This window comes from Salarias fasciatus, chromosome 14 (genome assembly GCF_902148845.1).
Source record: "Salarias fasciatus chromosome 14, fSalaFa1.1, whole genome shotgun sequence".
NCBI lineage: Eukaryota > Metazoa > Chordata > Actinopteri > Blenniiformes > Blenniidae > Salarias > Salarias fasciatus.
In genome coordinates this window covers 37,057,480-37,084,247 of record NC_043758.1, presented here as the reverse complement: position 1 = coordinate 37,084,247, position 26,768 = coordinate 37,057,480, and the positions used below count along the sequence as shown (strand labels likewise).

General features: G+C 40.3%; 1 protein-coding gene across 1 annotated transcript; it reads left to right on the top strand.

Moving 5' to 3' along the window:
* The first annotated feature begins 592 nt into the window (after positions 1 to 592).
* Positions 593 to 3,526, top strand: LOC115400066 (uncharacterized). Its single transcript, XM_030107717.1, has 3 exons — positions 593 to 798; positions 2,018 to 3,445; positions 3,519 to 3,526. The coding sequence occupies exons 2-3, from the start codon at positions 2,116 to 2,118 to the stop codon at positions 3,524 to 3,526; spliced, it is 1,338 nt and encodes a 445-aa protein (XP_029963577.1). The 5' UTR covers positions 593 to 798; positions 2,018 to 2,115.
* Positions 3,527 to 26,768: the final 23,242 nt, after the last annotated feature.

Below are 26,768 nucleotides of genomic sequence, written 5' to 3'. Positions count from 1 at the left end.
CAGACTGGATCCCATGGTGCAACTCCTCAGTCAGCAGAAGGTTCTGCTGAGCTCTGTGAGAACATGGCGGCTGTGGTGCTGAATCCTGAAGAAGTCAAAGATGTGAGCAGTGAGGTGACGATGACCCCATGTGATGAAGGTAATGTGATAACAGAACTGCCCTCTGAGATTCGACTGTGTGCTTCCCGCAGCCAGAGCTCTGCCAGGTATGGTGACAATGGAAACAAACAGTGTACATGTAACTCTCTGACATTTCTGGCTTTCCTCCATGAGAACGAGATGATCTCAAAAGCAGACCTGGACCTTGTTCTGGATAAAGGGAATGTTTTATATCAACAGGTTATAAACACCCCGGACATCCACGCTGATGGTTCTGGACATTTGGCCTCTGATCAACTCCCGAACCTCGTTCCTTCTCGTAGCTCGACTCTCACAGCTGATCTCTCCCTACTTCCTTACAATGGCAGCTTTGGAAACCCACCAGCTGGATATATTGAGACCTACCTCTCCCTGTCTTCCAGGCTGAACTGTTTGACTGATGATGTGCAGTATGCTCTGTTGATCATGGTAAGCTTGTGTATTGCAGTGTTCAGGACTCCCAGTGGCAGATATGGCTTCTTTGATCCTCACTCCAGAAAAGATGATGGTTCAAAGAAAGAGCCTGGAACAGCTGTGATGGTGACGTTCAAACATCTCCAAGACATGGTGAATCGACTCCTCCGCTGCTACAGAGAGCATGGCGCCTCATCCACGACCCAGTATGAGTTCAAACCTCTGACGTTTGTCAGCATCAGACCTGTAAGTCCACAACCTGCTGCTTCACACTCTGTACAGACACCTGTTGTTGATGAATCAAACTCTGACAGTCTGAACACAACAACCACTGAGGTTTGTTTAGAGAGCAGTTCAAGTCAAGTGTCAGTGTCCCTGAATCAACAAGTTGATGTTCCTTCACTGCAACCAGAAACTGAAAGACCAGCTGTGGTGAAAGAAACCTCTGATAAACTGTCAAAACATAGTAAACATGAAAGAAGAAAGATTCAGAGAAGGTTGGCTTCAGGAAAGAATTCCCTCAGAAAAGATGATCGCAATCGTAAACACAGAGAGAAGTATGCTTCAAACCAAACATACAGAGAAAGTAAAAAGTGTTATTCCAGAAGAATTTATGCAACTGAAACACTGAAACAGAGAAAGAGAAATCAATCGATAAAGTCCTACAGAAACAGTGCTGCTGTCAGACAAAAACACAGAGATTTGGTGAGAAATTTATATAGAAACAGTGATGTAATGCGACAAAAGAAAAGGGAGTACATCAGAGACCAGTATAGAAATAATCCTGTATTCCAGCAGAAACAGAGACAATACATCACGTCACAATATAGAAACTCTGAGGTCTTCAGACGACGACAGAAATCTTATATGACACAACGGTATTTCCAGGACCAAGCATTCAGAGTTAAACACAGGCTGCTAATGAGAAAGATCATGCAAGACAGGTATCAAAATAATGAGGTGTTTAAGAAATTCCATAATATCAGATGTGCCTTGAGGATTAGACGTAAATATCGTCAGATTCACCAACAACCACAGCAACAAGATAACAGTTTGGTTGGAGAGGCCATATCTATTTTCAGGTCTCAGATCAAGGCTGGACCAACATCCGTATGTACTGTGTGTCTTAAAGCTTCATTTCCTAATCAAGTCAAAGTTTGTACCAGAGCAAGGTATTTGAAAAATCCCAACTTGGTGGCAGCTTGTCTCACTGGAAAGTTTGTTCATCACTGTAATGAGAGCTGCAGAAGTGCAGAACAGTGCAAAGTTCCTGATGAAAGGAAGAAAGAGTGGATCTGTCACACCTGCCATGATCACCTGAGACGTGGAGCCATGCCCTCCCTGGCTGTACACAATAACCTGGAGCTTGTTGACATCCCATCAGAGTTGTCAGACTTGAACATTTTAGAGAGACATCTGATCAGCAAGTGCATTCCTTTTGCTAAGATCATTCCTCTTCCTAAAGGCAGACAGAGTGCAATCCGTGGAAATGTGGTGTGTGTCCCATCTGAGATCCAGGAAACAGTTGAAGCTTTGCCCAGACTGAGAAGTGAATCCCAGGTCATGAGAGTGAAACTGAAGAGACGCCTGTGTTACCGAGGACATCAGCTCTTCCAGACTGTCACCTGGTCTAAACTGATGCAGGCCCTGCATAAACTCAAACAGATCCACCCACAGTATTCTGAAATCACTATCAGAGAAGAAGCTGAGCTGTGTGACCCCACCCTGCCTGATGATGATGATGATGATGATGATGATGATGAAAGGATGGAGGAGGAGTTTGATGAAGCAGACTTGATGGAGATTGACAGGTTTGAGAAAGATGCTCTGTGTGAAAATGAGGCTGAGGATGGTTTAGATGTTCTGTCGTGTGATGGTGAAGAACCAGAGAACAGACCTGAAGAACAGCAGGAAGGTGACATGCCCAATGGTGGCTTTGCTCTGGAATCTTGTCTTCAGCCTCCTAATGTTGCAGAGGAAATCATGTCTTTCAGTGAAGGAATCTACTGTGTTGCTCCTGCTGAAAGAAACAGTCCAGTCGGCTTTTTTAAGACCCCTAAACTTGAGGCCATGGCTTTCCCTGTACAGTTTCCTACAGGTCAAAACACCCTGGATGAGAGCAGACGTGTCAAACTGTCACCCAGCAGTTACTTCAAATCCAGACTTTTCTCCATTGATGACAGATTTGCCAGAGACTCTAATTATTTGTTCTTTGCACAGTTTGTGATTGAGGTTCACCTGGCTACCAACAGCATGACCATCCAGTTGAGAAAAGGCAAAGCCATGACCAGAGATGGACGAAAAATAACCTCAGGGATGCTGCAAGACAGACGTGAAGTAGAAAAACTTGTGAGAAACCGCGAGGCTTTTCGCTTCATGAGAGCATTACGTGGTACTCCGGCCAACTGGCACCAGAAAACCAGTGAACTGTTTGCCATGATAAGACAGCTGGGCACTCCCACCTTCTTTTGTACGTTTTCAGCTGCTGAGATGCGATGGCCTGAAGTGATTGAAGCAATCAAGAGACAACAAGGTGAGGAGGTGAATTTTGAAGAGCTGGACTGGTCAGAAAAATGTGACATCCTGAGAAGTAATCCTGTGACAGCAATGCGCATGTTTGATAAGCGAGTGGAGGCCTTGTTCAGAGATTTGCTGCTTTCGCCTGCTCAGCCACTGGGTAAAGTTGTGGACTTCTTTTATCGAGTGGAGTTTCAGCACAGAGGAAGTCCTCACATTCACTGCCTGCTCTGGGTTGAAGGTGCCCCTGTGTTTGAAAAGGATGATGATCAGACTGTGTGTGATTTTGTGTCCAGATACATCACAGCTCAGCTGCCTGACCCTCACACTCAACCCGACCTGTACAAGAAAGTCAGTGAAGTCCAGAAGCACAGTCGTACACACACCAAGACGTGTTTCAAAAGTGTTGGCTCTGGGTGCCGTTTTGGGTTTCCCAAACCTCCCTGCAGAAACGTAATGATCACGAGACCTGATGGTGGTAAATATACTGCAACTGCAAAGACTAAGCTGAGACCTCTGAACAGATTCCTGAATGAACCTGAAGCAGCTTCCATGAGTTTAGATCAGCTTCTGGCTCAGTGTGATTTAACCGTGGCTGAATATGAGTTTCACCTGAATGAACTGAACAAATCCAGTGCTGTCCTGCTGAAGCGAGATCCAAAGGATTGCTGGATCAATGCCTACAATCCACACCTACTCACAGCCTGGGATGCTAACATCGACGTGTCCTACATCCTGAATGCTTATGGCTGTATTCATTATCTGACCAAGTACATCACCAAGAAGGAAGCTGGACTCTCAGAGTACCTGAAAACAGTGATCAATAACTCCAACACCAGCAACGTGAATGACAGTGAGGAGATGAAAGCAGTCATGCAGGCCTACTCCAAGAAACGAGAAATCAGTGCACAAGAGTGTGTTGCCAGAGCATGTGGACTGAAGATGAAGAAGTGTTCCCGAGCTGTAGTTTTCATACCAACAGATGAGAACCCTCTGAGAATGAGTCGCCCTCTGTCTTTCCTTGAGAACACCACTGATGAATGTACAAACATCTGGATGACGTCTTTGGCTGATAAGTATAAGAACAGACCAGAAACACCAGAGTTTGAGGAAATGTGCATGGCTGATTTTGCTGCCACCTGCAGGTTTGTTCGTGAGAACAAAGGAACAGATGTGTTTCCACTGCTGAATGACATGGGCTTTGTACAGAGGAGAAAGAATGATAAGCCAGCTGTGATCAGATATTACCGCTGCTCAGAGGAAAGAGATTCTGAGAACTTCCATGGCAGATTACTGAAGCTGTACCTTCCACACAGATCAGATGAGGAACTGAAGAGACCAGGCTTTCCAACCTACCAGAGCTTTTACAGAGCCGGCTGGGTTCAGCTGCCAGGCTGGAACCACGGCCGGTCAGTGGAAGTGATCGTCAAACAGAACAGAGAAAAATATGAAAAAAACAGTGAAGAGATTGAGAAAGCTGTTGAAGAGTTTCAAGAGAATCAAGGTGTGATGGATGAGTGGTGTAACCTTGCTCCTCAGTCTGAAGTTGTGAGAGTGGACTACGATGATGATGCAGAACAACCACATCCTGATGATCCTGAGCAGGAAAATGTCCCTGAGTACAGCCGTCAAGCTGATGCAGTCAATGAAGCCAGAGTGACCAGAGAGCCTCCTGTGATCAATCCAGCTGTGTTAAGACACATGTATCAGAGTCTCAACCTAAAGCAGGCTGGTTTCTTTTACACTGTGAGAGAATGGTGCATTCACAGAGTCTGTGGCCTTCGTCCAGAGCAGTTCTTCTATTACATTAATGGGGGGGCTGGAACAGGAAAGTCCCATCTCATCAAATGTATTCACTCAGAAGCATCGAAGATCCTGAGAAATGTTCCACGACATTGTGACGAGGTTGACATCAGTAAGCCTACTGTCCTGCTGACGGCTTTCACTGGAACAGCAGCGTTTAACATTTCAGGTTCAACTCTCCATTCACTGCTGAAGCTTCCCCGAAGTCTCAAACCTCCAATCCAAGGTCTTGGTAACAAGCTGGATGAAGTCAGAGCAGAGCTCCTCAACGCTGAAATCCTGATCATTGACGAGGTGTCCATGGTTTCCAGGCCATTGTTTGTCTACGTTGATGCTCGACTAAAGCAGATCAAAGGGAGTCAGAGACCTTTTGGAGGAGTTTCTGTCATTGCTGTTGGAGATTTTTATCAACTTCCTCCAGTGAGGCATTCCACTCCTCTGTGTGTGTTTGACCCCTCTGAAATCGACTTGTGGCACGAGCACTTCCAGATGATCACTCTGACGGAGATCATGCGGCAGAAGGATGACGTTGCTTTTGCAGAGATGCTGAACAGGATCCGAGTCAAAGACAAGTCTGCTGAGTTGTCTGAAGCTGACAGAGCTTTGATTTATCAGACTGTAACAGAACCAGCTCTTTGTCCAACTGATGTCCTGCACATCTATGCTACTAACAAACAGGTGGATGCACATAACTCTGCAAGGCTGGCTGAACTGTTTGACAACATAATCACCATTGATGCAGATGACTTCGAGAAAGATCCTCAGACTGGCAGAATGACACGGAAACAAACACCAGTTAAAGGAGGCAGAAATGAGCTACCAGACTCTCTACAGGTTGCTGAGGGCGTTCGAGTCATGCTGACCAGAAACATTGATGTGCAAAGTGGTCTTGTCAATGGAAGTTTTGGCACTCTGGTGCGCTGCATCTCAGAAAATGATCATGTCACTAAGCTGGGTCTCCGAATGGACAGCCATGTGTCTTCAGAGCAAAATGGTGATGTGGTTTATATTCAGAGAGAGGAAGACAACCTGAAGCAGAAAGGTGTGGTGCGCAGACAGTTCCCCATCAAGCTGGCTTTTGCATGTACCATCCACAAGGTCCAGGGAATGAGTATGCAGTCTGCTGTGGTGTCACTGAAGAACATCTTTGAACCTGGGATGGCTTATGTTGCTGTGAGCAGAGTCACTTCCCTCGGTGGACTCTTCATTGTAGACATGGATGAGAGTAAGTTCTACGCCAGTCAACAGATCACTGCAGCACTGGAGAGCATGAGACAAGCCAGTCCAGCTGAGATGATGCCTCTTCTACACATGAGAGAAACCCTGAGCAGACCTGATACCCTGACCATCATCCACCATAACACTGAGGGATTACCGGCTCACATCAATGACATCAAGAGCCACCATGAAATGTGTTTGGCTGACATCTTGTGTCTCACTGAAACCCATTTGCAGGGCTCCTTTGTTGCAGACAGTCTTCAGTTACCAGGCTACAACCTGTTCAGACGTAACAGACACCTGTCCTACAGCAACTTCCCTCAGATTGCCAGCAGAGGTGGTGGAGGAGCAGCCATCTATGTGAGAAACCACATCCAAGCTCGAGAGAAGCAGTATCTGCTGAATGTCACCGACCTTGAGTTTGTGGCCTTGAAGCTTGATGCTCCAGTGAGTGCTATCATCGCAGCAGTGTACAGACCTCCTAACTATGACGTGACTTCTTTCCTGGCTAATCTCAGCAGCCTTCTGGACTCTCTGGAGATTCTTGACTGTCAGCCCATCATTGTCTGTGGAGACTTTAATGAAAACCTTTCATCCACAGCCAAGAAGCCCATTCTAGAGCTGTTTCAGACCAGAGGTTATGCTCAACTCATCACTGCTTCCACCACAGAGAAGAACACACTGCTGGACCTGATTTTCATTTCACAGCCCGACCACTGTGTCCAGTCTGGTGTCCTGAGATCATATCACAGCTACCATGATCCTGTTTACTGTGTCCTGACTTTCAGCAACGTGTGAAGCAGAGAAAGACTTCGGATGTCCTTTTTCTTCATTTCATTCAATAACCTGATCAGTGTTCTAATCATTTACTGTTTTCCATTAAGACTGTGGGTGCCTGATGAGGTAAGGCCTTTGTTAACAGAACTGAATCATGAATAACCTTTTTATTGTTTCAATCATGTTTGACAGCATATGAATGAGGTAAGGTATGTGAAAGCCATCATGCTCTTCTTAAAGTGATCATTGAATTGAATTCCTTCAGTGTGAATAAAAGATTTCTGATTTTTCACTGTCATGTTTGATCATCCATAATTGAGGCAACAATGTTCTTTAATAATTTTTTTAAAATTGATTAATGAATTGAGATCCCCACTTTCTAAATGACATCATGTAAAACTAATCTGTAAATGTCTAAAATAATCCTGTAATCATGTTAAAGTGATTATTGCATTGATATTCCTCCCTTCCTCATTGATTATAGATATATCTGATGTCTAATGACTAAAACTCTGTAGGCCTGTGCATTCATCATCTGGGTGGGTCTGGGTCAGGGTTGGTGAATGCACAGGCCACAACACTCTTCTGGGTCAGAGCTTCATTCAGTCACATGCTCTGTGGTGTAACTAACACCTGCCCAGTAGTTTGAATCCTTCTTCAGTCCCCTTTGAGGACTGGAGCTGGACGACCTCCAGACTGTCCACTGTGGGGTCCTCTGAGTCACCTGTCTGAGCCGTCTCCAAGAGTGCCTGTCAGATTCACCTGTCAGGTCCTGCAGAGCATCAGTGTCTTTAGTCCCAGCATGTCCATCAGCCATAAAGCAGTCATCAGTGCTGGACATGAGAGAGACGTGAGACGGGACGGCGCCTGCCGGCCCTGATTCTGCATTGAGAGCAGAAGACGTCCTGCTGCTCTGAGGACACTGCTGGGATCATCTCAGCTGCATCGTGTCCAGACCAGAGGTCCTCCAGTCAGTCCTCATGTGTCCTCTCAGCGGAGCTGCAGGTACTTCACCAATCCTGAAACATGCAGTGAGATTGTTCCCACATGTCTCATGAATCCTCACTCATCTGTCCTCTGTCCGTCCTGCCTTGTCTGCAGACACTCTGACTGAACCAAGAGGAACAAACTTCAACTCCAGTCCTGACGTGGGCCTGCACTGCAGCATCTCGAGGTATTTCATGGACTTGTTGAAGATGGAACCTCTGAATGTGTCTTGTTCTCCCACTAACATCCACCTTCTGTCAGCAGGATGGAGTGTTTCCCTCTGCCCTCCACCTTCACCTCAGAGGAGCCTCCATGCTGACGGCCTCACTGTGGAGCTGCTGCAGCAAGTCTCTCCTCATCAAAGTGACGGGACTCTGCAGCGCTGATGAAGAGGAGGACTGATTCCTGTTTCCTCCATCATGAACAACTCAACCACAACAGGGTCCCGTTGGGTCTCCTGTTCTCTCTGCCTCTCCCACAACACGGACAAGAACTGTGAGAGCAGCAGCCGTCCAGCCAAGGACAGAACAAGCTTCATCTGGAGGAAACAGCTGGTCTGAGCTGCTGGACATTTAGAACTCAGTCTGGAGGTTGTGAGTTCAATTCCTGTCTCCCACTGTCTGCATGTCAAAGTGTCCTTGGGGAAGACACTGAACCCTAAATTGCCCCCACTGTTGTACGTCGCTTTGGACAAAAGCGTCAAATTGTGTGATAAAAGTCTGACTCTTGAAGGACTCAGAAGAGGAAAGCTGTCCTGACTGTTTGATCTGGGAGGCACGACCAGCCTCTACTGCATGTTCTTCTTTGTCCCTGAAGCCCAACCGGAATAGCAGAAAGCCGCCACCTCTGAGCCTGGTTCTGCAAAGGTTTCTTCCTGTTAACAGGGAGTTTTTCCTTTCCACAGTCGCTGATGCTTGCTCATGTGGATCTGTTGGGTTTCAGTTCTGTTTGCTGTCTCTTAAAACAAGACAAATGGACACAATTGTGTTCTTTTATTCATTGCAATGTCAAACTGAGCGCTGGTTAAAGGTGGAATACAACATTTTCTCGAAAAGACGAAGCCCCACGTCTGTTACTCACTTTTTGAACAACGCGCATGCGCCAGACCGTCCGCCCGGCTCTCCTGCTTCTCCCAGAAAACGCGGAAGTGTACGAGCGCGATCTCCTCTTCTCCGGCGTGCACGGCTCTGTACAGTTTCTGCGATCCGCCTCGCTCATAAATAAAGCTTTTTTTTTTCCGAAACAGCTACAGTTTCATTATGTCAGACTCGCTATCGGTAAGTACGAGCTCAGAAGCTCACCGGCTACATAAACACTCTGAATGCGCATGCGCAAAAGGGAGAAGCTGATTGGGCGCAAGCACGGAGAACCACCTTACGAAAGCAGCTCATCAGAATGATTGACAAACAGACCCACCAATTATTTAGGTGATCCACCCGGAAATCAAAATGTTGTATTCCACCTTTAACACTAAATATATTATATTTTCTGTTGTAAATATTTAAGTTTTGATCTTGTTTAACAGTTAATAAAATGTGTATTTTACTTCAACATTGCTGCCTTTTTTTAGGCATATCCAAAATTATTCAGCCTTTAACTCTGTTTTAACAAGACATTATATGAAATTACTTTTAAATCAGTTTAACTTTGATTAAATATTTAACATTCAAACTTTTAAGACATAACTATGATGCTTCTTTAACCTCTACAGCGTCAAAATTTTATACTTTTGTAAACTTTCAGTTTTTTAACTTTAAAACTTTTTTAGGTTTTTTGAAAAATTTTCAACCTTTTTCAGTGTTTTTCATGTCTTTCTAACTTTCAGCTGTTTCAAAATTTGGTAACTATCATTTTTTCAGCTTTGTTTCAGCTTTTTTTTCAGATTTTTTAGTCTTTTCCAACTTAAGTATTTCTAAACCTTTTTAAGTTTTTTTTTTTTTTTACTTTTTTTAAACTGTTTTTCAGGTCTTTCTAACTTCGTCAACTTTTTCAACCTTTTGCAAGTTTTACAACCTTCAGGTTTTTTAACTTTATCAGGTTTTTTAAGATTTCCGCAACTTTTTTCAGGTTTTCTCAATTTTTTTCAACCTTGAGCAAAGTTTTTCAACTTTTTGCAGCGTTTACAAACTTGTCCAACCTTTTTGAACTCTTCAACTTTTTGCAGTGTTTTCAACCTTTTTCAACCTTTGTCAACTTTTTTGAGTGTTTTCATACTTTTTCAACTTTTTTCAACTTTTTGTAGTGTTTTCAACCTTTTTCAACTTTTTTCAATCTTTTTCAACTTTTTTCAACTTTTTGCAGTGTTTTCAACCGTTTTCAACTTTTTTCAACTTTTTGCAGTGTTTTCAACCTTTTTCAACTTTTTTCAACTTTTTTGCAGTGTTTTCAACCTTTTTCAAAACTTTTCGTCTTTTTGCAGTGTTTTCAAACTTTTTCAACCTTTTTCAACTTTATTTCAGGGTTTTTCACCTTTTCTTATTCAGTTTTTCTGCATTACAGTTTAACATTTTCAGCTCAGCATTCACACTTGCAGTTTCTTCAGGAACTGCAAATTTTTTCTAGTTGTGTGAATGCCTGAGGCATTCACACGTTTATTTTCCTGTTTCTTTATTATTATTATTATTATTCTGACTTCTTCCGCCGTTTTTTGACACGCTTCTACTCCTTCAAATCTTGTCCGATTTGAACCATTCAGATATCAAATTGTGCAGCTTTTTAAGGACATTCTGGCAATGTTCTAACTTTTTAATATCTTTTCAACTTTTTGAAATATTTCAACTTTTGTGCAACTTTTTGCCCCATGTTAACGGATGGAGATTTTTTCAAACTTTGGAACCTTATAACTTCTTCAAATCTTAACCGATTTTAACCATTCAACTTTTAAACTATTCAACTTTTTAAACCCTTTCTTCAACCTTTTTAATTTTTTTCAACTTTGTTCAACTTTTTGAAATATTTCAACTTTTTAAAATTATTTTTAACATTGAAGTCAATGGGAAAACCCTTCAACTGACCTTTCAACTCCTTCAACTTTGACCCCTTACAACTTTGTCATACTTTGACATAGTCACTTCATTTTACTTGCAAAATGTAGGCATTTTTGTCCTCTATTTAGGTATGTTATCTCATGTCCACATCTTTTACCAAATTCAAACTGTGAGCCTTCAAGTATGGAGAGCATTTCAGCCGTTTTTGGAGTTTACAATGGGTGTGTATTGGAAAAGCTAGAGTGGGAGAAAGGAATTTAGAGTGCGGGAGGCTCTGGATTTAAACCAAAAAAATAATTCTTTTCTCGTCCCCCTGGCCACATTTCTAGCTCAATCTACACAATTACCTCTCTAAACGTAGCCACTTTTCTTGTGACCCGTACAATTGAGTCACTTGGTCTCTATCTCAAACGGTTCTCTCTCCAGCTGCATTTCTGTGAGGAGAGCGCAGGATTTTCTCCCATCCGCTCCAATGCATTTTGGAGAGAGATTTTCTCACTCAAATCCAAAACTTCGCTCATGTTCGCACCATCGCGGTGGCTGAATGGATGATCCTACAGACATTATTCCTGCACCATTAAATTCATGAAAGACTTCTGAATCTGATTGTGAACAAATCTTTTTCAATGTCACCTCTGGGTCCTCGAGGAATGACATTTTCTCAACCATGCGCACTCCATAAGAACTGCTGGTTCACTGTCATGGCTGCTGTGCAGCTGGTCTCCATAGCAACAGACACACCTGTTGTGCTGCTGCTGCTTGATGAGTCTGGACTTTTCCATTCAGACTGGAGCTCCATTGATCCTCTGTTACTCTGACACTGACTCTGCTGTTTCTTCAACTTTCTTAAAGTTTTTCCAACTTTTTGCAACGTTTTCAAACTTTTTCAACCTTTTCCAACTTTTTGCAACGTTTTCAAACTTTTTCAACCTTTTTCAACTTTTTGCAGCATTTTTCAACTTTTTCAACGATTTTCAACTTTTTGCAGCGTTTTCAAACTTTTTCAACTTTTTTCAAGTTTTTGCAGCGTTTTTCAACCTTTCTCAACTTTTCTCAACTTTTTACAGTGTTTTCCAACTTTTTCAACGATTTTCAACTTTTTGCAGCGTTTTCAAACTTTTTCAACTTTTTTCAAGTTTTTGCAGCGTTTTTCAACTTTTTCAACAATTTTTAACTTTTTGCAGCGTTTTCAAACTTTTTCAACTTCTTTCAAGTTTTGGCAGCGTTTTTCAACTTTTTCAACGATTTTCAACTTTTTGCAGTGTTTTCAAACTTTTTCAACTTTTTTCAAGTTTTTGCAGCGTTTTTGAACTTTTTCAACGATTTTCAACTTTTTGCAGCGTTTTCAACCTTTCTCAACTTTTCTCAACTTTTTACAGTGTTTTCCAACTGTTTCAACCTTTTTCAACCTTTTTCAACTTTTTAGAGTGTTTTCAACCTTTTTTAAAACTTTTTCAACTTTTTGCAGTACTTTAAAACTTTTTCAACCTTTTTCAACTTTTTGCAGTCTTTTCAACCTTTTTCAACTTTCTGCAGCGTTTTCACCTTTTTCAAGGTTTTTTTTTTTACTTTTTGCAGTGTTTTCAACAGTTTTCAACCTTTATCAACCTTTTTCAACTCTTTGCAGTGTTTTCAAGCTTTGTCAAAATTTGTCAACTTCCTTTTCAACCTTTCTTCTTGAACTTCTTCTGCATTACAGTTTAGCATTTTCAGCTCAGCATTCACACTTGCAGTTTCTTCAGGAACTGCAAATTTTTCTAGTTATTATTATTCTGACTTCTTCCGCCGTTTTTTGACACGCTTCTACTCCTTCAAATCTTGTCCGATTTGAACCATTCATATATCAATTTGTGCAGCTTTTTAAGGACATTCTGGCAATGTTCTAACTTTTTCATATCTCTTAAACTTTTTGAAATATTTCAACTTTTGTGCAACTTTATGCCCCATGTTAACGGATGGAGATTTTTTCAAACTTTGGAACCTTATAACTTCTTCAAATCTTAACCGATTTTAACTATTCAACTTTTAAAATATTCAACTTTTTAAACCCTTTCTTCAACCTTTTTAAACTTTTTCAACTTTGTTCAACTTTTTGAAATATTTCAACTTTTTAAAATTATTTTTAACATTGAAGTCAATGGGAAAACCCTTCAACTGACCTTTCAACTCCTTCAACTTTGACCCCTTACAACTTTGTCATACTTTGATGTAGACACGTCATTTTACTTGCAAAATGTAGGCATTTTTGTCCTCTATTCAGGTATGTTATATCATGTCCAGATCTTTTACCAAATTTAAACTGTGAGCCTTCAAGTACGGAGAGCATTTCAGCCGTTTTTGGAGTTTACAATGGGTGTGTATTGGAAAAGCTAGAGTGGGAGAAAGGAATTTAGAGTGCGGGAGGCTCTGAATTTAAACCGAAAAAATAATTCTTTTCTCGTCCCCCTGGCCACATTTCTGGCTCAATCTACACAATTACCTCTCTAAACGTAGCCATTTTTGTTGTGACCCGTACAATTGAGTCATTTTGTCTCTATCTCAAACGGTTCTCTCTTCAGCTGCATTTCTGTGAGGAGAGCGCAGGATTTTCTCCCATCCGCTCCAATGCATTTTGGAGAGAGATTTTCTCACTCAAATCCAAAACTTCGCTCATGTTCGTACCATCGCGGTGGCTGAATGGATGATCCTACAGACATTATTCCTGCACCATTACGTTCATGAAAGACTTCTGAATCTGATTGTGAACAAATCTTTTTCAATGTCACCTCTGGGTCCTCGAGGAATGACATTTTGTCAACCATGCGCACTCCATAAGAACTGCTGGTTCACTGTCATGGCTGCTGTGCAGCTGGTCTCCATAGCAACAGACACACCTGTTGTGCTGCTGCTGCTTGATGAGTCTGGACTTTTCCATTCAGACTGGAGCTCCATTGATCCTCTGTTACTCTGACACTGACTCTGCTGTTTCTTCAACTTTCTTAAAGTTTTTCCAACTTTTTACAACGTTCTCAAACTTTTTCAACCTTTTTCAACTTTTTGCAGCATTTCTCAACTATTTCAACGATTTTCAACTTTCTGCAGCGTTTTCAAACTTTTTCAACTTTTTTCAACTTTTTGCAGCGTTTTCAAACTTTTTCAACTTTTTTCAAGGTTTTGCAGCGTTTTTCAACTTTTTCAACGATTTTCAACTTTTTGCAGCGTTTTCAAACTTTTTCAACTTTTTTCAAGTTTTTGCAGCGTTTTTGAACTTTTTCAACGATTTTCAACTTTTTGCAGCGTTTTCAACCTTTCTCAACTTTTCTCAACTTTTTAGAGTGTTTTCCAACTTTTTCAAACTTTTTCAACTTTTTGCAGTATTTTAAAACTTTTTCAACCTTTTTCAACTTTTTTCAGTCTTTTCAACCTTTTTCAACTTTTTGCAGCGTTTTCACCTTTTTCAAGGTTTTTTTTTTTAACTTTTTGCAGTGTTTTCAACGGTTTTCAACCTTTATCAACCTTTTTCAACTCTTTGCAGTGTTTTCAAGCTTTGTCAAAATTTGTCAACTTCCTTTTCAACCTTTCTTCTTGAACTTCTTCTGCATTACAGTTTAGCATTTTCAGCTCAGCATTCACACTTGCAGTTTCTTCAGGAACTGCAAATTTTTCTAGTTGTGTGAATGCCTGAGGCATTCACACGTTTATTTTCCTGTTTCTTTATTATTATTATTATTATTATTATTATTATTCTGACTTCTTCCGCCGTTTTTTGACACGCTTCTACTCCTTCAAATCTTGTCCGATTTGAACCATTCATATATCAAATTGTGCAGCTTTTTAAGGACATTCTGGCAATGTTCTAACTTTTTAATATCTTTTAAACTTTTTGAAATATTTCAACTTTTGTGCAACTTTCTGCCCCATGTTAACGGATGGAGATTTTTTCAAACTTTGGAACCTTATAACTTCTTCAAATCTTAACCGATTTTAACCATTCAACTTTTAAAATATTCAACTTTTTAAACCCTTTCTTCAACCTTTTTAAACTTTTTCAACTTTGTTCAACTTTTTGAAATATTTCAACTTTTTAAAATTATTTTTAACATTGAAGTCAATGGGAAAACCCTTCAACGGACCTTTCAACTCCTTCAACTTTGACCCCTTACAACTTTGTCATACTTTGACGTAGACACGTCATTTTACTTGCAAAATGTAGGCATTTTTGTCCTCTATTCAGGTGTGTTATGTCATGTCCACATCTTTTACCAAATTCAAACTGTGAGCCTTCAAGTACGGAGAGCATTTCAGCCGTTTTTGGAGTTTACAATGGGTGTGTATTGGAAAAGCTAGAGTGGGAGAAAGGAATTTAGAGTGCAGGAGGCTCTGGATTTAAACCAAAAAAATAATTCTTTTCTCGTCCCCCTGGCCACATTTCTGGCTCAATCTGCACAATTACCTCTCTAAACGTAGCCACTTTTGTTGTGACCCGTACAATTGAGTCATTTTGTCTCTATCTCAAACGGTTCTCTCTCCAGCTGCATTTCTGTGAGGAGAGCGCAGGATTTTCTCCCATCCGCTCCAATGCATTTTGGAGAGAGATTTTCTCACTCAAATCCAAAACTTCGCTCATGTTCGTACCATCACAGTGGCTGAATGGATGATCCTACAGACATGATTCCTGCACCATTACATTCATGAAAGACTTCTGAATCTGATTGTGAACAAATCTTTTTTAATGTCACCTCTGGGTCCTCGAGGAATGACATTTTCTCAACCATGCACACTCCATAAGAACTGCTGGTTCACTGTCATGGCTGCTGTGCAGCTGGTCTCCATAGCAACAGACACACCTGTTGTGCTGCTGCTGCTGCTTGATGAGTCTGGACTTTTCCATTCAGACTGGAGCTCCATTGATCCTCTGTTACTCTGACACTGACTCTGCTGTTTCTTCAACTTTCTTAAAGTTTTTCCAACTTTTTACAACGTTTTCAAACTTTTTCAACCTTTTTCAACTTTTTACAGCATTTCTCAACTATTTCAACGATTTTCAACTTTCTGCAGCGTTTTCAAACTTTTTCAACTTTTTTCAACTTTTTGCAGCGTTTTCAAACTTTTTCAACTTTTTTCAAGTTTTTGCAGCGTTTTTCAACTTTTTCAACGATTTTCAACTTTTTGCAGCGTTTTCAAACTTTTTCAACTTTTTTTCAAGTTTTTGCAGCGTTTTTCAACTTTTTCAACGATTTTCAACTTTTTGCAGCGTTTTCAAACTTTTTCAACTTTTTTCAAGTTTTTGCAGCGTTTTTGAACTTTTTCAACGATTTTCTACTTTTTGCAGCGTTTTCAACCTTTCTCAACTTTTCTCAACTTTTTAGAGTGTTTTCATCCTTTTTTAAAACTTTTTCAACTTTTTGCAGTATTTTAAAACTTTTTCAACCTTTTTCAACTTTTTGCAGTCTTTTCAACCTTTTTCAACTTTTTGCAGCGTTTTCACCTTTTTCAAGGTTTTTTTTTAACTTTTTGCAGTGTTTTCAACGGTTTTCAACCTTTATCAACCTTTTTCAACTCTTTGCAGTGTTTTCAAGCTTTGTCAAAATTTGTCAACTTCCTTTTCAACCTTTCTTCTTGAACTTCTTCTGCATTACAGTTTAGCATTTTCAGCTCAGCATTCACACTTGCAGTTTCTTCAGGAACTGCAAATTTTTCTAGTTATTATTCTGACTTCTTCCGCCGTTTTTCGACACGCTTCTCCTCCTTCAAATCTTGTCCGATTTGAACCATTCAGATATCAAATTGTGCAGCTTTTTAAGGACATTCTGGCAATGTTCTAACTTTTTAATATCTTTTCAACTTTTTGAAATATTTCAACTTTTGTGCAACTTTTTGCCCCATGTTAACGGATGGAGATTTTTTCAAACTTTGGAACCTTATAACTTCTTCAAATCTCAACCGATTTTAACTATTCAACTTTTCAAATATTCAACTTTTTAAACTCTTTCTTCAACCTTTTTAAACTTTTTCAACTTTGTTCAACTTTTTGAAATATTTCAACTTTTTAAAATTATTTTTAACATTGAAGTCAATGGGAAAACCCTTCAACGGACCTTTGAACTCCTTCAACTTTGACCCCTTACAACTTTGTCATACTTTGACGTAGACACTTCATTTTACTTGCAAAATGTAGGCATTTTTGTCCTCTATTCAGGTATGTTATATCATGTCCACATCTTTTACCAAATTCAAACTGTGAGCCTTCAAGTACGGAGAGCATTTCAGCCGTTTTTGGAGTTTACAATGGGTGTGTATTGGAAAAGCTAGAGTGGGAGAAAGGAATTTAGAGTGCGGGAGGCTCTGGATTTAAACCAAAAAAATAATTCTTTTCTCGTCCCCCTGGCCACATTTCTAGCTCAATCTACACAATTACCTCTCTAAACGTAGCCACTTTTCTTGTGACCCGTACAATTGAGTCACTTGGTCTCTATCTCAAACGGTTCTCTCTCCAGCTGCATTTCTGTGAGGAGAGCGCAGGATTTTCTCCCATCCGCTCCAATGCATTTTGGAGAGAGATTTTCTCACTCAAATCCAAAACTTCGCTCATGTTCGCACCATCGCGGTGGCTGAATGGATGATCCTACAGACATGATTCCTGCACCATTACATTCATGAAAGACTTCTGAATCTGATTGTGAACAAATCTTTTTCAATGTCACCTCTGGGTCCTCGAGGAATGACATTTTCTCAACCATGCACTCCATAAGAACTGCTGGTTCACTGTCATGGCTGCTGTGCAGCTGGTCTCCATAGTAACAGACACACCTGTTGTGCTGCTGCTGCTTGATGAGTCTGGACTTTTCCATTAAGACTGGAGCTCTATTGATCCTCTGTTACTCTGACACTGACTCTGCTGTTTCTTCAACTTTCTTAAAGTTTTTCCAACTTTTTGCAACGTTTTCAACCTTTTTCAAGTTTTTCAACTTTTTGCAGCATTTTTCAACTTTTTCAATGATTTTCAACTTTTTGCAGCGTTTTCAAACTTTTTCAACTTTTTTCAAGTTTTTGCAGCGTTTTTGAACTTTTTCAATGATTTTCAACTTTTTGTAGTGTTTTCAAACTTTTTCAACAATTTTCAACTTTTTGCAGCGTTTTCAAACTTTTTCAACTTTTTTCAAGTTTTTGCAGCGTTTTTCAACTTTTTCAACGATTTTCAACTTTTTGCAGCATTTTCAAACTTTTTCAACTTTTGTCAAGTTTTTGCAGCGTTTTTGAACTTTTTCAACCTTTTTCAACTTTTTGCAGTCTTATCAACAATTTTTAACTTTTTGCAGCGTTTTCAACCTTTATCAACCTTTTTCAACTCTTTGCAGTGTTTTCAACTTTTTCAACGCTTTTCAACTTTTTGCAGTGTTTTCAACCTTTTTCAACCTTTTTAAAACTTTTTCAACTTTTTACAGTGTTTTCAACTTTTTTCAAGTTTTTGCAGCGTTTTTGAACTTTTTCAATGATTTTCAACTTTTTGCAAAGTTTTCAAACTTTTTCAACCTTTTTCAACTTTTTGCAGCATTTTTCAACTTTTTCAATGATTTTCAACTTTTTGCAGCGTTTTCAACCTTTTTGAACTGTTTTCAACTTTTTGCAGTGTTTTCAACCTTTTTTAAAACTTTTTCAACTTTTTGCAGTGTTTTCAACCTTTTTCAACTTTGTGCAGTGTTTTCAATCTTTTTTAAAACTTTATCAACTTTTTGCAGTGTTTTAAAACTTTTTCAAGCTTTTTCAACTTTTTGCAGTGTTTTTAATCTTTTTCAACCGTTTTTAACTTTTTTCAACTTTTTGCAGAGTTTTCAACCTTTTTCAACTTTTTGTAGTGTTTTCAACCTTTTTCAACTTTTTGCAGCGTTTTCACCTTTTTCAAGGTTTTTCAACTTTTTCCAGTGTTTTCAAAGGTTTTCAACCTTTATCAACCTTTTTCAGCTCTTTGCAGTGTTTTCAAGCTTTGTCAAAATTTGTCAACTTCCTTTTCAACCTTTCTTCTTGAACTTCTTCTGCATTACAGTTTAGCATTTTCAGCTCAGCATTCACACTTGCAGTTTCTTCAGGAACTGCAAATTTTTCTAGTTGTGTGAATGCCTGAGGCATTCACACGATTACATTCCTCTTCTGACTTCTTCCGCCGTTTTTTGGCATGCTTCTCCTCCTACAAATTTTGTCCGATTTGAACCATTCATATATCAAAATGTGCAGCTTTTTAAGGGCATTCCGGCTATGTTCTGGCTTTTTAATATCTTGTAAACTTTTTGAAATATTTCAACTTTTGTGCAACTTTTTTCCCCATGTTAACGGATGGAGATTTTTTCAAACTTTGGAACCTTATAACTTCTTCAAATTTTAACCGATTTTCACCATTCAACTTTTAAAATATTCAACTTTTTAAACCCTTTCTTCAACCTTTTAAACTTTTTCAACTTTCTTCAACTTTTTGAAATATTTCAACTTTTTAAAATTATTTTTAACATTGAAGTGGATGGGAAAACCCTTCAACTGACCTTTCAACTCCTTCAACTTTGAACCCTTACAACTTTGTCATACTTTGACGTAGACAAGTCATTTTACTTGCAAAATGTAGGCATTTTTGCTACTGTTTCTTCAACTTTCTTAAAGTTTTTTCAACTTTTTGCAACATTTTCAGTCAGGGGCCAAAAGTATAATCTGTTTTTCTGACCAAACCAACAAACGAAAATGGAAAAAACGGCTCAATTTTCCTTTTTTCGTTTTCAACAAAAAACGAAAAAACGGTTTTTTTCTTTTTCAATTCAAAACCAAAAACGAAACCAACACAAGCAAATTACGGCCGAATTTTGTTTTTTGGATTTCCATTTTTCGTTTTTTCGTTTCAGGTCCCAAAACGAAAAAACGGAAGCACGTGACCCCTGACGTCACGGGTCAAATGGACTCCCTTCCAAAATAAAAGCCTTACTCATAAGTGGATAATAAATGTTAAATTACGTTAAATAGCGTTTTTATTTTTGCACAGCATTTATTGCATACACTACTATGGATTATTATTATTAACAACAATTCAACTACTACTACTACTACTACTACTACTACTACTGTAATAATAATAATGGGCTATATGTATGGAGCAACGTGACGTCATTTCAGCTGAAATCTTAGACCTCACAAAAACTAATGGTTACAGTGGACGATCTCCTTTCTACTTCGATCTAAGTGATCACAGATTATTGTGGGGTTTTTTTTTTTTCAAAATTTCAAATCGACGTTAATTGGTTTGTTTATTAATTTTCGTAGAGTTGGTGTGTACAATACAGCCTCGCGAGAGGCGGGCTGCGTTTCAAATAACACCGCTGGCTAGGAAAGAACCAGAGGAGTGGAGATGTTAAGGAGAAGACATCAGATCAGGAGTGGAGTTTTGAGGAGTTCTGCTCAGCACCTAATTTTTCAATATGTGAAGAAATATACATTTCAGTGAAGCGTGAAGCTGTGTTTTGGTCATTGGAATTCGGTAACAAATTATGGAGTCATGGAAAAGTCATTGAAAGTCATAGGTGAGAAAATGTCTGAACCCTTTTGAATCTGGTTATTATGATGACTGTATGATCCCCAGTCAATCATAGACACTTTATTATACACTCATTGTTGCATTAAAACGTATCTGTACATATGTGTATGTATTATAGCTCCAGGTATATTTTAGTGGTAGTAGTGTTATAATTTATATCTGATGTATATTAAGTTCGATCTTTTCTTTTAAATTTCTATAAGTTATTCTTTATTTTCAAATTTTCCTAATTTTTTTGCACACTTTTTTTCTAGGAGCTTCCATAGCTAAATGTCTACATGGTGAGATAAATCCAGTCTATTCTGTTCTATATGAAGCATAGATTCGCCCATACCTGGGTAACATTCATAAATTCCTCTGACAGAACAGTTAGGTGAGGTTTACAGCTTCAAAATAGTGTTAGGAATTGTGCAGACACTACATGCTTGTCAACATGAGGCCAACTCAAAAAATTATGTGAATAACAGGAGGATTGTTTTATAAGGCTGTATTTAGTGACAGTTGTAGACCTAATGGGGTAAGATTCGATCAGTACTTACTTCTCCCTACATGTAGATGACACTGGCTCCACCTTACCTTTCGCTCTGCATCTGCAGTCAGACTGAGGTGTGTGGTTCCCACAAAGGACCCTGTTACTGTATTGTGTCACAATGCAGAATTTTCTGGACTGATGTGTATGATGATCACCATATAAAATATTCAAAACACCACCATGTTCAACCTTTACAAATTAAGTAATTTCATCTCCATTTAGCACAACTACTTACAAAGAAATGTCCAAATGCAAAAACACTGCTGTCCTTGTGTTGAGCAAGAACCAGTGAATTCAGACACATGGGTGTGAAAACTGTTTTTATTGGAAAGGACATCGACAACAGTAGTTGTTGAGTTGCTCCTGTATAACGCTGGTTTCTCGGGGTCTGGACCAGCATAGAGACCCGCTCCAGGAACGTCTGAAGGCCTGGTTCTGCTGCTGCCGAGAGGCCAAATCAGCGTCATTCAGCCTCACTGCCCTGCTTCATCTTCAAGGAACTGCAGGTTCAGACGCCGCTCCTCCTCCTCCTGCTCCTCCTGATGGACATGCCGTTCATGACGCTGCAGCTCCCAGCTCACCTAAAGCCTGGATTTCTCTCAGGGGCTCCGTCAGGTTTGTTTGGTGCTCCAGCCTCCTCCTGGATAAAAAGCAAAGGGGGAAAGAGAGCAGTTAAGCATGGCACTGCCACCCACACCCTGCTCCACCCATCAGGCACTGTGTGGCAGCTGGTGGAGACGTTCCTGGACAGTAACATTGCTGGATGTAATTCCCAGGGTGTAATTGCAATGTGGCCTATCAACTGACTGCTCTGCACTTCTGTAATAGATTCATAACAATCTTATGTCATTTTTCAAGCAGTTTTTGTTACTTCACCTGTTTGTGTTCACTGTAGCACTGGACGACAGACAGCTGTTCAGCTTAAACATCCATAGTTCACCAGAGCAAAGTGGAGCTGCAGAAACAGCAACATAGATTTATTTCAGTGCTCTGCATCAATAGTACTGCACACTGGGCCCTGGATCCAGCTGGAGCAGCAGTGGTGATCGTATCTATGTGCTTTAACTTGATAGAATACCAGTATGGATGCTGAATGGTTTCCTGCATTATCTACAGCATGAACGAGGCTGCAGCTCACCTCAGAGCTGCTGGGGCTTCATAACAGGACAGTCCGGCTGGAGGTGGAGGTGGAGTGGATGCCCCATCCTGACATGGAGCGGATGTTGACGGTGCTGCATGTCCCTCCTCCACCCATGGGTCCAGAGGAGGAGGACCCCTGGTCCAGGAGTGACTCCTGTCCTCCTGCAGAAACGTTATAAAAACCACATTTAATACAACATGACAGCGCTACATGAAATCTGATGTCCAGCTGGGTGTAAAGCTAACTAGCCTAGCCGCGTGCTAATGCTAACCAGCTAGCGCGCTGCGTGGACACAAATTCAAGACAAATACCTCAGATTTCAGTGGTGAATAACTGCATGGTAACACTGGTGGTTGTACAGTTCAGAGTTTAAAAAACTTACCATCAGCTCCACCTCAGCTGGGCAGCAGATCCGTCCTCACAGCCTCCTCTGCTTTACTCGCTGGTCTATGATCAGAAATTCGGTCCATGACGTCAAACCACCGCCGGTTCTTCCTCGGGATCCCACTGCGACTGTTGTGATCCTTTATTTTTTCTTATTCTTATTATTTTCGCCTCAGTTTCTTGCATTTTGTGCATCGCTTACCGTGGTCTGGAGCCGACAGATACCAGCGGCTCCAAGACGAGCGAATTTTTTTCTTCCATTTTTAACGTCATCGTTCATTCATTCCGTCGAACCTGCTCTGCCTTTATGGAGAGTAGCAGCTGCTCCTCCCGTGAAGACCGGTGTTCGGAAGGGTTTGCGTAATTGTCAGTGTCACCGCTCGAACAGGTCGTCACAAAGGTGGCTCACGGGTTTGGGTTAGCCACGCCGGAAGTTGTTATGCTATCTGAGACAGAACGCGGGAGTGATGCGTGCATATGGGCTATTACAGGTCTGCTGCCTGGCCTGCATACATGTAATTCGCGGATGCGAGATCGTTAGGTGTTCACCTCTTCGATAAGTGTGACATGTCTGTTGATCATAAAATACGTGGGTCATTTTAACTTTGTGACATGTCAGCTGCATGGCGTGTGCTGATGAGAAACGTTTCCCTTTTTCGCCCAGTAGATGGCAGTGTGAGCCAATTCAGAAGAAAATCCAGTACTCAGTTGAGGGAGTAAGGATCTTACAATGTACATATGGACAAACAGTGGCATGCTCCTCTTTCCTCTTTCTTTATTCTTTATTCTAGACTCGAAGTGGTCCATAAAATTACATACAAATACTAAAGACCGTAACAAAACAGAAAAAGAGCACTACACATATAAACTACATAAACACTCTCTCCAGTGTCTCCAGAGCACAGAAATGTACCACACACTGCTCTGCCCCGGTTTGAAAAAAGCTTGAATAATTAAGGACCTGACCCGGGAAACAAAGGTTCACAAAGAAATATTTATTAAATATTAATACAAATAAACCTTACTATTGTAATTTTATCATCAAGAGAAAAACAACATAAAATCACAAGCAAACGCTTGGAAGAAGTGGATGCTGAAAAAAAAAAAAAAAAACAGAAAATCACAACCAGATGCTTGGAAGAAACAAACAAACCAAAAAAACACAACATAAAATCACAAGCAAATGCTTTGTGGAAATGGATGCTGAAACAAACAAAAAAACAAAAAAACAATAGAAAATCACAAGCAGATGCTTGGAAGTATAACTAACACCTACACATGCTGCCTCCGCTTTGCAATGTCTATAATTGACAACACAGCTTGCTGGAAAGGTCCAGGTTGTCCATTAACTCTGTTTTCACGTGCATTTTCCATGACGCTTTGAAGAAATCGATGCTGAAATTTTAAAAAAAAAAAAGGAAAAAAAAAAAAGGAAAATCACAAGCAGACGCTTGGAAGCAAATGATGCTGAAACCAAAAAAAAAAACAACCAACAACTGAAAATCACAAGCAGACACTTGGAAGAAATGGATGCTGAAACAAAAACAAAAAAAAAGAAAAAAAAAGACACTCAATCACGAATCGAGTCCCTCAAAATTCTCACTGTGTCCTCCATTCCTGTGATTTCGAATTTATTTTGGCCGAAGTCAGGATCCCTGCACTTGGGGCACCTTGGGTTGTGGGCTGTCCACTGCTCCGTGCACTGCCGGCAGCCAATCAGACTGCGGCAGCAGGGTCCCACAACAGGGTTTGACATTGGCTCTGCAACAATCATATAAACTGTGTATCAGAAAAGTTTTGTACTGTCAGTATCCTAATGTCAACACTGTCTTGCATGGCACATTGACAAAATAGATTAATGACAATTGGCCACATGTCATGTCCTCCACTTCAGCCATCACAATGGGGCAGCATTGCCCTGTTTCTATTCCTTCCCCCTCCCTTTCTGTGTTCCTCAGGTGGGCGTGTGTCTTGGTGCTTGTGGGTGGAAGCGGGTGGTCCTGTTCAATTATCTGATGAGCTTCACCTGTGACAGAGTGGCCTGATCACCTACACCTGGGCTGTGTTCGAAACCGCATACTTACGTACTACTCATACTAACTTATTGAGTATGCAGTGTGTTTACACTGGCAGTATGCGATTTTGAGTATGCGAGAAGTTCCCGGACGCATACTGCATTCGCCATAAATGTTGAGTATACATCGTGTGTTCACTACTCATACTGAAATTGCCCAAGATGCAACGCGACGGACATTTGAATAAACTTTATTCAGTTCACAATGACAGTTTCTTCATGATGTACATTTAGCAAGCTGAGTATGGTTCTAGATTTAATCTTCCCTCCATTGTTTGTGCTCGTAGGTATGTTATGTTACGAGATTTCTGATTGGATTGACAATGATTAAAAATAGTAAAAACAAAAAACAAAAAAACAAAAAAAACTCTTACATCTGAGAACTAGTCCCTGCTGAAAGCGACCATGATTTACCGAAGACGGCAAGCCGATCTTCGTTGAAGAGCCGAAAAAACTCTCCTTGGGTAAAGCATCATAATTGGCATCATAAGTGGTCCATTAATGGGACACCTAGGGCTGCACGATTTTGGCAAAAAACCTAATTGCGATTTTTCAGACCAATACTGCAATTGCGATTCGATTTTCGATTTTTGTATTTTAGACATCTAAATGCATGAAACTGCTAAAATAATAAGTCAGTTTAATTTTAGAGGAGTCATTTTATCAATATCCTTATACTGTATTTTCTGCACAATAAGGCTCACCAAATTATTAGGCACACCATCAGTGAATTTTACTATTATTGCCCTGTTCACACTAAAGGCAACTTTAAAGATGTGTGTACCCACACTGCTGAACAGGAACATTCTGCAAACATCACGATCATATCCATTCCACTGTAAAAGGGGAGAAAAAAATCCATCCACTTTCAGTATGAGCGAAATACTTATTGGCAATCTTGGTTTACATTCTCGGTTTATATGTATCTTCAACAGTGAGTAAAGCAACATTTCAAAGTGAGTTTGACTGAGGACGCTCCTCTTCACGGACATGACGGACATGCAGTGCAGCGTGCGGCCACGACTGGTTCTGACCCGCTCACCGGGGTCCAGCTTCGCGGCGGGCGGGCTACTGGGCTGCCGGCCGGCCACTCCCAGCGTCGCGCAGGGCGGCTGCTCGTAAAGAGCTTCTGCTGGCTGGACTGTGCAGCCGCGTGCCGTGCTCCCCGGTTGGGGAACTGGAGGACAAATTGAGTGATTATGGTGACTGACAGGTTAGAGGTGAAGAATGTGCCTGAAGCTTCGTGTTTACCGTTCTTTTTGAACTGGCTGGCTTAGCTACAAGCCAGCAGAGCTTGTTTGCTCATGTGATCATCAGGCCACAAAGAATTATGGGAACTGTACTCAAACAACATGGTGGTCTTAATGCAATAACTTAAATCACTATTTGACTAAAAGGAAACGGCGCCCTCTTCTGGTGAATGTATTAAGAGTAAAGCTTTTATCTGCATTGTGCTATTGATCTGAACTGATTGATTTACCAATAAAAACAACAAATTGATGCTAAGGCTATGGTGGGTTTATTATATATTAACCAGAATTTTACCACACAATGCAACATAACATGCCAATTACTTATTTTGGCTATTGGCAGCATCATCAAACAAGGGAACATGAACTATAAATAAATGTAAACAATCTCTGACTTGAGGTGTCATGTGTAAACATTGAATTTGAAAAGGTTAACATTACACACTGTAAAATTGCAGTTGTTTTTAAGTTAACATTAACAATCTTTAAAACTCTCAAATAAAAATACAGATAACAAAACTCTTGGTCTAACAAAATATATCTTCTTATATATATAGAGAGAGAGTCTAAAATGTAAATATTGCACACTGCATTTGTTAAGTAAGTATTACACACTTTTTAGAAACTTAATTTAAAACGATTTGCACACATTTAAGGAACATATTTTACAAAGAACAATAAACGCTTCTGCAAGATTGAAAAAAGCAGAAGGTAAAAGTGTCAGAAGTAGTGCGGCATGTGCAGTAGTGCAAACACTCAAAGGTTTTTGGCCAAAAATACCAACATGTCCACCATTGCTGGTTTCAGACATGCACGGTCACATGTTACAATGTTTCCACTGGTGCTGAAGAGACGCTCTGAGGGGGAGCTGGTTGCTGGTACACACAAGTACTTACTAGCCAGTTTCCCAAGTATTGGAAAGTTAATGTTGTGGACTTTCCACCAAGCAAGGGGATCACGATCTCCTTCAATGACCGGAGCCATCAAGTAGCTGTG